General features: G+C 39.0%; 1 protein-coding gene across 1 annotated transcript in view; it reads right to left on the bottom strand.

Annotated features, from left to right (window-relative positions):
- LOC124605024 (G-protein coupled receptor 143-like) overlaps window positions 1-15,037 on the bottom strand; it is a 131,703-nt gene that overhangs the window by 3,232 nt on the left and 113,434 nt on the right. The window contains exon 5 of the mRNA XM_047136528.1: window positions 2,959-3,286. Within this exon, the coding sequence (XP_046992484.1) occupies window positions 2,959-3,286 (328 nt within the window). The remainder of the gene's footprint in view (window positions 1-2,958; window positions 3,287-15,037) is intronic.

Raw genomic sequence — 15,037 nt, 5'->3', positions numbered from 1 at the left:
TTAGTTTCACTACGAATTCACAATTACAAAAATGTTGTGCATGTGTTATTTTGCCCAGTGGGACAAAATGACACATCTTTTCTCTTGGTAGATTTATTCCTTTATTTTTTATATTAAATTTTTAGCAAAATCATAAATTATAGTAATAACATACATTATACATTAATTAAGTGTTAGAACAGTAATCTTAACAAAATAACAATGTCCATTAGTAAAATATACCAAAATTTATGGCAAATTATTTCCAGTAACTTAGAAACTTACAATGTAATTTCTAATAGCTTTTTTATAAACAGACACACTGCATTTCAGCAATTGACACTGCATTTCAGCAATTGATAAGGTATGTGATGGAGTAGTAAAAAAGCAACAAAGTCCTGTGTCATTTTTCCCTCTTCAGCACAAGCATAATATTTGGCCATAAACTCAAAAACTAACAAACACACAATAAAAATATTTTTAAAGACTTAACTTTACACGATCTCCCCCTTGATAGTAAATCTTCCACAGAAACAATCAAAACCAGACAATTTTGAAAATATTCTAACAGAAATAATGGTTTTGTTGACTTTGAAAATAGTTCCCTACATGCCACCCCACCAAATGGAAGCAAGCAAATATTAATCATTTGTGGGAAAAATGCAGCCTGCACAAGCAACTAAGTAAATCAAAGACTGTGATCTTAACAACTGTCAAATTTAGCAAAAAAAGTCACAATGTCATTTGAACTTCTATGTCATTTTGGGCCACTTTCCCCTATTATATTTTTAGAGAACGAAAATTCTACTGCAATAATCAATATGACTTCTTCAAACAGAAATACTGTGAACTCAGCTCACTCTTCCTATCCATGACATTCAGAGTGCCAACAACATTGGCACACTGATTGACATCATCTTCCTCGACTTCTGGAATGAACTAATACATTTCCACACTGCTGTTTAATGAACAAAATATAAGCCCACGAGTATCAGATCAAATTAGTGATATGCAAACAGAAAAAAATTGACTGGTGTAATTCTGCTCAGCCACTCCGACTGGCAACATCATCTACATTCATTATACCTCATTTTAAAATTATTTTAATTATATAAAAGCTGTTAAATTATTTAAAAAATTGCTTAATTTAATAAATTTAACTGTAAAATGTGAAGAAATGGTGGGTGATACAGTTTTTAAGTGTCATATTTGGATTTCCCACCCTAAAAAACATAATAATAAGGTATTTTCACCAAAAAAGTTTTTCCATCATTGGCTTGTGTTATCAGCCAAGTCAAGGTGGCAATGTTTTCTACTTGTCATCTTCAGGCAAAGTGTCCTGATCACATCCAGTTTCTATAGCCACTGGACTGCAGGCTTCTCTGCCTGGTCTGTGATGGCTGCACCAGTCATGCACCTCCAGATTGCCAGGATACTGGAGAAAAACAACATTAAAACCATTTCCCACTTATCAGCTAAAATCAAAAATATCCTTGACTCAATGAAAGACAAACTAGGACTTCTGACACCTGGAGTCTTCAGCATCAATTGTGAATATTTTTGCCAGGCGTATTGGTGTATATTGCAGTACTGCTCAGTACTTGTGAGAAGCATTTGCATCGGCAAAACGGGTATATCTTCAGTGGCAGAGTACAGTCTCAATAAAGGTCATACATTTGACTTTGAACACTTGGTGCTGCGCAAATGGGTTCTGGGACTCAATCTTCAAAGAGGTGGTGGAGATATGGGGACAGAATCAAACAGACAGGCAGGCAGCACTAGGATGCAATAACTGGACCCTCCAATGTGTCACAGGGCTCCACTCCCTCCCGTCCCCTCTCCTGTCCACAGTTCCCTCCCCATCACCATCTGAAGGTGTGCATCTGGCCCAGCTGTGGCAAATGAGGCAGGGGAGCCTATGGTCCAGAAGCTATAAAAATATAAACTGGACATGAACCTGAACTTCACTAAAAATGACAAGTAGGAAATTTGGCAAAACGTTGACTTAACCTGGCCGATTACCTGAGTAAACTTCATCATCAAAATTCACTGAGAAAGCCTGCATTGCCACATTTAAGGAGACGTTGACCAGATGTTCTAGGGTGGACAACACATATTATCCTTGTTTCAAACCTCTGTGCAACAAACACTTTTACTTCCTCAATGACTCATTACCCCAGAATATGAGTCTTAAGACATTAGTGAATGAAAATAGTACATCATCCAAAAGGAGCTAAAATATTTGATGTCGTATAACATTGGAGAACATACAATTGCATCTCTAACTTGGTCAAAGAACTGCATATAGTATTTCAGTTAGTTTGTGTATTCATGCCACTAGGCCCTCCTCTGATGTTAAAGCACAAGCATATGCCAAATGGTTCACAGTCCACACACAAAATCAAAAAGAGGCATTAACATCTGGTGACTGTAACAGTCAAGGGACAAATCAGCCTCCAAAAATCTACTGATCTGAATGTGCATAGGACAAAGCAGTCATTTCTATATTAATTTGACAATAGAGCTCCTCTGCTATCATCAACCTTACTGCACAGGTACATAACACTAACTATCCAGTTCCATTGAAAACTGACGATTATGTGACACTAATTAATAATCTGCAGATGTTGGTTGTATCATTCTTCATTTCTGTTTCTTGTTTTCATATTCAATTACTCAACCACAGTTTATCTTATTAGGAACAGGGTAATCAAAGTAAACTTGATGGCTCTATTTGAATTTTTTTTTACTGTATTGTACAAAGCTTTCTGCAATACACTAACTGGTTTCTGTCTTTTACAGTTTCATCATATAGTCTGGCGCTCCCACAAATTTTCAGATATTTGTGCACGCACGCATACACATGCACGCTCAGAGAGAGAGAGAGAGAGAGAGAGAGACACACCCATCCTCAAATCATTCCTGAATTTTATAAGTATTATTAATGTTACTATTGTTATTGCTGTTATTTCTACTTACCATAGTGTACCAGATAACAACAATGACTGTTTCTGGAAGATTAAACCAAAGTGTCCAAAGAAGAACACCATTCACAATGTTGGGTAGCCAACAAAGATAAAATGCAAGAATAATGAAGCAATACTTAAGTTTTATTGCATCAACCAAGCTACGTTCTTTGCTTGTAAATTGGCTCAAGCTGCGTGCTATCACATTTTCAACATCTCTTGTTGTGCTAACATAGAGAATAGGATTAGCTATCATAACAACTGCCATTGGTGCATATGTTGCTATATAATTTGGCAGTATTCGCAATATTGTTGCTGTAAGGGATCCCAAATGATGACATCTGGAACAGAAATATAAATAAAACTTAATAACTAAAAGACTGCACAATGGTCAGTGTAAGAAATACAGAACTACAGATTTTATACAATAAGTTTTATTTATTTACTTGCACAACACCCAGGCAATCATCAAATCGATAATTTTTGTTAAGTGCCAGAAATATTGGTAATACAACAATTATATACACAAACTGTTACATAAAACAACTGATGCATCCAATATCTACAGTTCATGTGCTACTGCTCCAAATTATCCTTAACACAAGCATTACTGCCAATTATAATGCTTTCAAGAAAGTTAAACAGTTTTCTTTCAAAACAGATTTTAATACTGTACTGAAATCATTCCCATTACTGAGACTGGCAGTTTGTTAAATCAAACCAAACCATTGATAAGTATCCTTAACTGTCATTTTGATTTTGTTCTTCATCTAAAGTTTTTATATTTTGGTGGTTTTCAGTAAAATACAAGTAACAATGCAGAAGCATTGAGTCTTGTTAAACTTTAATGATAATCTATTTGCCTTGAACCATCTACAGAAATTTTCAAATACTTCATTAACTGTCCTTTCAGTAAAGGACAGACATTACTTTTTATTCCTGTATTTAATCACCTGCAAAAAGGACAAAATTTGCATCTTCTGACAACACAAGAGGAAGATCATTTACATATATAATCTAAAACATCAGTTGCTAGGTATCATGATCTGATAGATCATCAACTATAAAATTTACACATTGGTTTTGCAATTTCACTGTGCCTATAAAAATTTTATCAATAGCAGAGCTGCTGGTTCCCATAACTCCTATCGAAAATTGTACGAGGGGAATTAGATTATATGAATGGCACGGGATTCTTGTATAGCTCTAGAATAGGTATTCTCTAAAAAAATAAATTAAAGTTCCCACTTACTACTACCACTTTCTGCTTCAAAGCCAATAAATTTAATAATTGATCAATATTGTGAAAAGGATAGTTGCTACTTACCGTTTAGTGGAGATGCTGAGTCACAAATCGGCACAACAAAAAGAATGTCACAAAATGAGCTTTTGGCAACACTGTCTTTGTCAAAAATAGATGGCATGCCTGTTGTCTTATTTTCGACAAAGGCCTTGTTGGCTGAAAGCTCATTTTGTGACAGTCTTTTTGTTGTGCCTATCTGTGCCTCGTCACCTTCGTTATACGGTGAATAGCTACTATCCTTTTCATAATAATGTTACATTCCATCCTGGATTTTCCATTGATAATTGATCAAGTTGTTTGATGAATATCTCAAGTTTACTTGTTGGAGCCCTGCTTATTGTGTTTATTATTATCAGCTGTCCATGAATCACTACTTTGGCTGATTACTGTAAAATCTTTGAGTGTCAATGTTTTCATGTTAAACAATGGAAAGTTCAGGATGAAATGACAACAATATTATAAAAAAGAATAGATTGCTACTCACCACATAGAGGAGGTGTCCAGTCACAGACAGGCACAATAAATTGATAACCAACATTTAAGTTTTCAGACGCAAGCACAACTCACACACACATAGCCACTGTTGCCTCCTATTTCTGAAGATTGACTTTTTTGTGCCTGAAAGCCTAAATGTTAGCAGTGTTTTCTTTGTGTCTGTCTGTGACTCAACACCTTCTCTGTGTGGCCAGTAGTAATGTTCCCATATTTGTATTCCTTCTTAATGTACTCCTCCTCCTCCTCCTCCTCCTCCTCCTCCTCCTATCTCGATACTGACCCACAGTAACTGACTGCTGAACTATATGCATCCATATTTAGCTTTCGTATTAGAAATTTCAAATTATGCTCAAAAATACATATTAAATCTAAATTATCTGTAGGGTACAAATCATCTAAAAATATCGTATATTCACTGATTCATATTTTTTAACACCATAATATTTAGTGGAATAAGAATAATATGAAGATAACAGATTTCTATTCACCATGAAGAGGTGGTTTTGGGAGACAGGCATAATGAAAAAGACCGCAAGATATTATACACTATCAGATAACGTCCTTTACTGGATGCAGATAAAACACACACACACACACACACACACACACACACACACACACACACACACACACACACAAAATATATATTGGCCAATGTTGTCTCAGATGCCAACTCCTGACTGTGACTGCATCTGAGGTGAACAGTGATCTAAGAAAGTGACACATAGCAGAGTAGAGGTGGGGTAAGATGCTAGTGCTGCCTGCGGGAATGTCAGGATGCAGGGGAGGTGGGAGGGGGAGGGGGGGGGGGGGCACGTTAGTGGGTTGCTAGGTACAGCATCGGGAGGCTGTGCTGGAGATGACATGAATGGAGGGGGATAGCAAACAAGAGTAGAAAGAAGAGGAAGGGACTATGCAGGTGTGATTATAGGATAGAAGTCATGTTAAGGCTGGCATGGTAGCAGGGAAGGGGATTGACATGTGCAACACAGGGACTAGTGAAGGATGAGGTTGGGGGGAGGGGATGGGAATTGTGAGAATGAAGGGTATGTTACAGTGAGAGTTCTACTTAGTGCATTTTAGAATAGCTGATGTTGGTGTGAACAATGCATACGACACAGGCCATGAAGCAATTGTTGAAGTCAAGCATGTTGTGTTGGACAGCAAGGTCAACAAATGGGTGGTCCATCTGTCTCTTAGTCAGAGTTTGGTGGTGGTCATTCATGCACACAGAATATGTTTATGGTCAGGTCCATACAGAATGTGACACAGTGATTACAATTATGAAGGTAGATCACATGGCTGCTTTTGTAGTTTGCCCTGCCTTTGATGGTTTAGGAGATGTGTGTGACAGGACTAGGGGTAGGTGTTAGTGGAAGGATGTATGAGACAGGTCTTGCATTTAGATCTATTGCAGGGATATGATACATGGGGTAAGGGTTTGGAAGCAGGGATGGACGAGGATATTGTGTAGGCTTGGTGTGCTGCAAAATACCACTGTGGGTGGGCTGGGAAGGATTGTGGGGAGGGCACTTCTCATATCAGGGCATGACTGAAACCCTGGTAGAGAATGTGATTCAGCTGCACCAGCCCTGGCCTGGGTAGTACTGTGACTCGTTGCGGAGGAGGGGGGGGGGGGCAGGGTGCTCCTTTGTGCCCTGTCTGTGTGTACATGGGAAATGGAAGATAAAGCACAGAGATCTGTTTCCATACAATGTGGGGACGGTAATTTCAGACCGTGAAGTCCTCAGTGTGACCCTTGGAATATTTGGTGAAGGAATGCTTGCCTCTACAGGTGCAACAACCTTGGATGACTGGGCTGTATGGAAGAGACATCTTGGTGTGGAATGGGTGGCGGCTGTCAAAGAGGAGATACTGTTGCTGGTTGGTAGGATGGATGTGGATGGAAGGGAGCATAGAAATCAAGGAAGGTGACTTGTTGGACTAAGGAGGATCAGGTGAAGAGAAAGTGGGAGGCTCTGAGGGAATGTGGATAGGGTGTTCTTGTCGTCAGTCCACATCATGAAGATTGTGAGGGTTCATTTATATTTTCTACAGACCCCCAACTTGTTAAATAATCTTCTTATCTGTATAATTCTTATCTGTAGAATAACTTTTTTTTACTAAAACAAGAATGTGGCAGCTCTGATCTTTTAAGGGTTTTATTGCATCTTTAAATAAAACACATATTAGATGGTAAGTATCTTTATACAGGAGACCTTAGGGGTTCCGAATAATAAGTATTTTCTTCACTACATACATATATACATCAAACAATAGAAAATCCAGGATGGAATGTAACAATAAAAGTGGAAGTTGCTATTCACCATATAGCGGAGATGCAGAGTCGCAGATAGGCACAACAAAAAGACTGCCACAAATAAGCTTTTGGCCAACAGGCCCTTCATCGAAAATAGACCACACACACACACACACACACACACACACACACACACACACACACACACACACACAAATGCAACTCACACACACGTGACTGCAATTTCTTGCAACTGAAGCCACACTGCGAGCAGCAGCACCAGTGGATGACGGGAGTGGCGAGGTAAGGAGGTGGGGGTATGGAGAAGGCTGGGCTGGGGTGGGGAGGGGGAGGGATAGTAGGGTACGGTGGGAGACCGTGAAGTGATGCTGGGGAGCATGCAGGGAGGAGTTGGAGAGAGAGTAGGGCAGCTATGTGCAGTCAGGAGGTTAGACATACAGCAGGGCAGAAGTGGGGTAGCGGAATAGGAGAGAAGTAAAAAGACTGGGTGCTATGGTGGAATGAGGACTGCATAGAACTGGAATGGGAACAGGGAACAGGATGGATGGGTAAGGACAGTGACTAATGGAGGTTGAGGCCAGGAGGGTTATGTGAATGCAGGATATATTGCAGGGACAGTTCCCATTTGTGCAATCCGGAAAAGCTGGTGTTGGTGGAAAGGATCCATGAGGCATAGACTGTGAAGCAGTCATTGAAATGAAGGATGTCATGTTGGGCAGCATGCTATGCAACACGGGATCTACAGTTTGATGGTGGTCATTCATGTGAGCAGATAGCTTGGTGGTTGCCATGCCCACACAGAATGCAGCACAGTGGTTGCAGCTTAGCTGGCAGGACTCTGCCAGCTGTCAAATACATCCACCTAGAAACCTTGCCACAATGACCCCATTCCAGAAATCCAGCAGGATCTCCAATCACTCCTCAAATCCCTAAAGGACCATCACCGGAGTCCATCCCTCTGCTCACCCCTACCACTCCCCGCAGACCTACCTTCTACATGCTTTTTAAAGTCCATAAACCCAACCACCCGGGATGCCCCTTTGTGGCCAGTTACTCTGTTCCCACTGAGAGAGTATGCCTGCTCATCACCTTTACACTGACATCCCTAATGTCCACTGCCTTACCGCTGTTGAACACTAACTTTCCCAATGCCCAGTACGATTCCAAAGCAATGACCTCCTTCCTAGTCGCCATGACCAACTATGTCTTCACCCGCAATTACTTCTCCTTCGAAGGCATTACCTACAAACAAACTCAAGGTACAGCTATGGGCACCCACATAGCACCCTTTTCATGGGTTATCTAAGAGGAATCCTTCCTAAACACGCAGAATCTTAAACCCCTCACCTGGTTCTGATGACATCTTTGTGATCTGGATTGAGGGTGAGGACACCCTATCCACATTCCTCCAGAACCTCAAGAGCTTCTCCCCCATTTGCTTCACCTGGTCATATTCAACCCAACAAGCCCCTTTCTATATGTTGACCTCCACCTCCAAGATGGCTACATCAGTACCTCTGTCCATATCACACCTACTAACCACCACTACCACCACTTCGACAGCTGCCACCTCTTCCATACCAAGAAGTCCCTTCCATACAGGCTAGCCACCCTTGTGTGTCACATCTGCATCTTTTACAAAAACAAATCTCCTGTGCCCTGTCATTCCACTCTCCCATCACCTCCCAAAGTCTCACTGTCCGGCCACAAATAAGCATTCCCCCCATAACTCAGTACCACCCACGACTGGAGGAACTGAATTAATTTCTTCGCCACGGTTTCAACTCTCTCTCATCGTGCCACGAAATGAGAAACGTCCTACCCTATCCCATCAATGGCAGGGCTACCTGTGAAACTTGTCATGCGATCTACAAGCTAAGCTGCAACCATTGTGCTGCATTCTATGTGGCCATGACAATGAACAAGCTGTCTGTCCACATGAATGGCCACCGACAAACTGTAGCCAAGACACAAGTGGACCACCCAGTTGCAGAGAACGCTGCCCAACGTGATATCCTTCATTTCAATGACTGCTTCACAGCCTGTTCCATATGGATCTTTCCCACCAACACTAGCTTTTCTGAACTGCACAGGTGGGAACTTCTCCTGCAATATATCCTACCTTCCCATAACCCTCCTGGCCTCAACCTTTGTTAGTCATTGTCCTCACCCATCCAGCCCCTTCGCTGTTCTCACTCCAGCACTACACAACCCTCATTCCACTATTGCATCCAGTCTTTTTACTTCTCTCCTTTTCCGCTACCCGCCCCCCCCCCCCCCCCCTCCCAACCCATCCCTGTGGGCTCCCCAGCAGCACTGCACTGTCCACCACCCCTACCATACTATCCCTCCCCCTTGCCACCTCAGCCACCTCCTCACCCCAACGCAGTCACCACTTCCATCATGCACTGGTGCTACTGCTCGGAGTGTGGCTTCTGTTGCCAGAGACTGCAGTCATGTGTGTGTGAGTTGCATTTGTGTGTGTGTGTGTGTGTGTGTGTGTGTGTGTGTGTGTGTGTGTGTGTTCACCTATTTTCAACGAAGGCCTTGCCGACCAGCTTATTTGTGAGTCTTTTTGTTGTGCCTATCTGCAACTCAGCATCTCCACCATATGATGAGTTGCAACTTTCCTTTCATAGTATTGATAAATATATACATTATTGATATAAACTTCTGGTCATTGGTATTTCTTGACAGCATGGCTGGTGCAGAAGACTCTCTGCCGCCTTTTGACTACTTTGCCCGTCAAGACTCCAGGTATGTCTTCAATTCTCCTGGAACAGCATATAGGCTAGCTGGAATACCTCATGCAAATCTCTATCAGAGCTAATTGATAGGTTGAGGACAGTAGGTATTTTCTTTGATTTAACAAAAGTATTTGACTGTGTGGTCCATGCAATACTTCTACACAAGTTAAACTATTATGGGATTATGGAAAAAGTTAAACAATGGGCACTTCACATTTGGAAAGTAGAAAGCAGAAAGTCAATGTATATCCTCAACAAACAGGGAAGAAGTTTGAATGTGATTGGGGTCATGTTAAGTGGGGGTTGCTATAGGATTCAGTCCTGGGTTCAGTGCTTTCCCTGATACATATCAATGTCAAGCCACTAAATATGACAGATGACTTAAAAATATTACTCTTTGCAGATGACACAAGTGTTTTAGTGTAACCAGTATCATCAGCCCATGGCTTTCAGAGAATAGACTAATGGCTGACAGCAACAAAATGTAATACAAACAGGTTCTGACATGGAACTCCTTAAAAGTGAATTTTACTGCCTCAACCTGGTCAAGCAGTCAGTGAAGTCAACCACTTTAAATTCTTAGGACTGAGGGTAGATAGAAGGCTTTCTTGGAAATACATGATTCAAGATCTTGTGCAGTAATTAATTGCTGCTACCTTCATTAAAAGAATATCTATGAGGTTTTATCTGGCAGACTGGTCTTATGTGAATAGATAAAATCAAAAAATGAATAAAAAATCGAAACACACCTGTTCAAAGTTTAAAAACATAACGACTTCTTGACATCAACAGTTAAGAAAAAGCTGTTTCATAATGCATGGACAACACCTGAATCAATCTGGTAAAAAGATACTCGCATCAAATATGAACAAAGCTGTTGACTAAATATATTAAGGAACGCAGTAAATGCAGCCAAAAAGCTCCAGAATGATAACTACCTCAAATTGTCATCAAATAAGAGCAAAAGCATGTGGCAACTTCTTAATATGAATACTAATAGAGGAAAACAGCTACAAAGTGATATTAGCTTAAAAATAAATGGAAAATTAGTCTCCAGTGGGAAAGAAACAGCAGAGGAATTCAATAACTACTTTACAAAAACAGTAGAAGACCTGGCGAACCATCTTAAAAATAGCTGTCCCTTACAACTAGAACCAAACTTATGCTCTGAGACTCTATTTTTAAGGCCTACATCTGAAATTGAAATAGAAAAGACACTTCATAGCAAAATTAAAAAAAAAATCATCTGCTGGACAAGATCAAATCCCATGCTTTCTCCTTCATAATTGCAGTAACTTCATCAGTAAACCCCTAGCCCACATAATAAACTTCTCATTCCTGAATGGTACATTTCCTGGTATGCTCAAAATTGCAAAAATTATACCTGTCCACAAAAAAGGAAGCAAAGAGGATCCCATTAATTATCGACCCATTGCACTGCTTTCAACTTTTAGTAAAGTATTTGAATATATAATGGTCACCAGAATCATGTCCTTTCTAGGCAAAAAAAAAAAATATCCTGTCACCTGCTCAGCTCAGCTTCCAAAGTAAGAAAGCTACAACTGATGCAATACAAGAATTTCTAGATCATGCACTGGAGCTTGTGGACAAAGAACTCCCAGTCATAGGTATCTTCCTAGATCTAACAAAGGCATTCGACATGGTTAATCATAGTATACTTCTGCAAAAGATGCATTCCTATGGAATAAGAGGAAATGCCTATGACTGGTTTAAAAGCTATCTGGAAGATCGACAGCAGTATGTCGAATTAAAGGAAACTAAGCTCTCAGGTACAGCTAGCACTGTACATTCCTCCATACGTACCATAAAGCAAGGCATTCCCCAAGGCTCCGCCCTGGGCCCCTTGCTGTTCTTACTTTACATAAATGACCTTCCTCACAGCCTACCAAACACAAAAACCCTTTTATTTGCTGACGACACCTCTATACTCATATCTGCGCCCGAACAAATTCTCCAATCTAATATAGATAGGACCACAGATCAAATAAGTCGATGGCTTCAAAGTAACAGGCTGCTGCTTAACGCAAAAAAGACAATTGGAATAACCTTTCACACTGCCCAAAACAGAAATCTATTACTACCAACTATATCACTGGAAAAAAATAATGTTAAACTTGAAAATGAAATAAAATTTTTGGGGTCACTATTACTGATACGCTCATATGGAAAAGGCACATTGATGTTACCAGCACAAAACTTAGAAAGTATGCTTCATGATTAGATCAATAAGGAATGTCACTAACACAAGTACCCTAACCACAATGTACCATGCACTCTTTCACTCTGTACCTAACTACGGAATCATCTTCTGGGGCCAAAATTCTGAATCAATTAAGATATTCAAACTGCAAAAGAAGATAGTCAGAACAAATATGTTCAAAAAACAAAGAGACACTAGTAAACCATTATTTAAGAAACTAAATATTTTGCCCCTCCCATGCCAATACATACTAGAATTATTATTCTTTACCAAAAAAAGTATCAACAAAATTAGCAAAAATATGGATTACCACGATTATGACACAAGATCAAAAACCTCTCTAAGAATACTTCCCCACTCAACAAAACTGTACAGTGATGGTGTCAAGTGCATGGGAATAAAATTATATAATCATCTTCCAACTTTTATACAAGAAATCCAGGAAATAAATAAATTCAAACAGACAGTGAAATCTCTTTTAATAAAAGACTGCTTTTATACCATCCAGGAATATTTGGAATCAAAATTGTCTTAGTGCATGATAATGTATCAAAACTGAATGTTGTTAAGTCAATTTTGTCACATCATGTAACAATTCTCTGTAAAGCTGTAACTTTAAGTAACATAATTTTGTAGGTCATGTAAAATAATCATTCTTCTGTGTTCTTGTTTACCATTTTAGACTCCTGTAAACTGTATATTTGTATTGACTTATCCCATATCAGTTGTACAAGCCATTGTACTGATTTGATCTATGGGACAAATAATAAATAAATAAATAAATGTGAAAGCAGCTGCAAAAACAAACAAGTGATCACTTCAAATGCTCACAGACACGGAAGCTTGTGAAACACTAACAATCCAAAAGAAGTGTTCAATACACAGGTGGGAGCTTCTTTATCTCGTAATCATAATGATCAGTGGTCTTTGTGGTATACAAATCCTATTAGAAGGAATTAAACAGTCAGTAAATGTAATATGTGTAAAGGAACATTGGTATAAAACTGAAAATATCAGTATCCTCAGTGAACTTAAGGGCTACAAACTGTTACAAGATTTGTAGAGGTAAGGGGCATTGAAGCTCTTGCATACTAGTTCATTCCTCAGTACACTATGAAATTACTGAAAGCTGTTGTACAGAACTTATAACGCATTATTCATTAGTATATATCACATCCCTGGGTACCATATAAGCTCTATATTCTTATACAAATTTGAAACATTGTTAAAAACTGAAAAACAGCATAAGAAACTAGTTGTAAGTACTGAATTAAACCTAGCTGTAAGAATTGATGACAAATCTGCTTCACATTTAAGGAAACTGATTGCCACAAATGGGCCAAATCTCAATTTTGATGAATGCACAAGAGTTATTTCAACTGCTTTAACATTTATTGATAATATTGTAAGGTATTAGGCTATGCAGCACTATTTGTATCACATTCAAAATTAAATTGCAGCTGCACACCAAAGGTGTAGAAACTTCTGTCAAGAAAGTAAGGAAGTATTTTTTTAAAAACTAAGCCTTATCTTGTGGCTAGTCATCAAACACATTTCAATAAATGACAACTGCAATAACTTTTTAACTGATTACAAGATCATGTTTAACAAAAGGAATTAAAGTGTGTAGGATTAAGAAAGGGAAACTGCATATGGATGTAAAAGTTAATTGAAATCATAAATTTCTTAAATATGTAAGCACACACACAAAAATTTGATAATATAGTTAAAATAGTAAAGTGTACTGCAAACAATAATTTCATGTCCAATACCAAAAACAAACAAATCAAAAGCTGTTTGGTCTGTTATAAGAAGTGAAGTTGGCAGTGCAATGGAGAGAAAATGCCCCTCTAAACTAACGAAAAATGGTAGAGCTGTTATAGATCTCAGTGCCATATGCGAATCTTTTAATGACTTCTTCATTAAGTGTAGTAAAATTTGTGACTGCTCACCACCAAGTACAGACCCCAGTATGACAGACAGAAATTGCTCAGGTTTTACATTTGCCCATGTTTCAAGCTCTGATGTTACAAAAATCATAATGTCCCTAGAAAATTTAAACTCAATGGGTTGGGATGAGCTTCCCACACTAGAATAACAAAACTAATCTGTTACAATATTGCATACCCAGTCTCCCTCATAATCAAGCAGTCTTTTGAAGAGGGATGTTTTCCAGATTGATTAAAATATGCTGGAGTTTGGCCAATTAAAAAAAAAGGGCATACAATGTGAAATGGGGAACTAGGACAAAGGTTTTCAAAAATATTAGAAAAAACTGCATGTGATCAGACAGAAAATTATAATCCATCCCACAACAATATTTTATACCATCAGTTCAGTTTCTGGAAAGACTGCAGCACAACCTATGCAATAAATGAATTGGTCACAAAAGTTAGCAGCTGCCTCAGAATGCATGTATCGGGCATCTTTTGTAACCTTACCAAAGCCTTCGATAGTGTAAAACATGACCTGCTTCTCCAGAAACGGACAAGCTATGGTTTTCAAGCAAGATCTCTTAGCAGGATGTCATCATATTTGTCGAACTGAAAGAAAGACTACTTGTTAATAACAGTGGCAAGAAATTATTCTCTGGCTGAAACCTCACCACCTACAATTAGGCATTCCACAAGGTTAAGCAGTAGGGCCACTGTTATTTTTGCATCACGTAAGTGATACGCCATGCCAGGTTCAGTCTGAAATCATCCTTTATGAAGATGACTCAACTGCGATAATCTGCTGCAAAACTGACAAAGACTTGTTACATATTACATGCCCACAGGCTAAAACTATATTTAAAAAACTGCACATAAGATGGACATGAAAATTATAAATAGAATCTGGAGGAAGAAGTGTGATGCAAATGTAAAAAATAATGGAGTCCTACAAGAATATCTGAAAAGTAAACGGTATTACAGTACAGAAGATTCCTTTAATGATATCCATGTAAAATAAGAAGAAGGTAACAATATATGCATTGTAACCTTAGCTTAAGTTTGTTAGTCTGGGTTTGCTGTTAGAATTGACAAGTCCCCTGTGCCACAATAA

Source organism: Schistocerca americana, chromosome 1 (genome assembly GCF_021461395.2).
Source record: "Schistocerca americana isolate TAMUIC-IGC-003095 chromosome 1, iqSchAmer2.1, whole genome shotgun sequence".
Classification (NCBI taxonomy): Eukaryota; Metazoa; Arthropoda; class Insecta; order Orthoptera; family Acrididae; genus Schistocerca; species Schistocerca americana.
The sequence above is the reverse complement of the archived record's forward strand: the minus strand, read 5'-3'. Positions and strand labels throughout refer to the sequence as shown.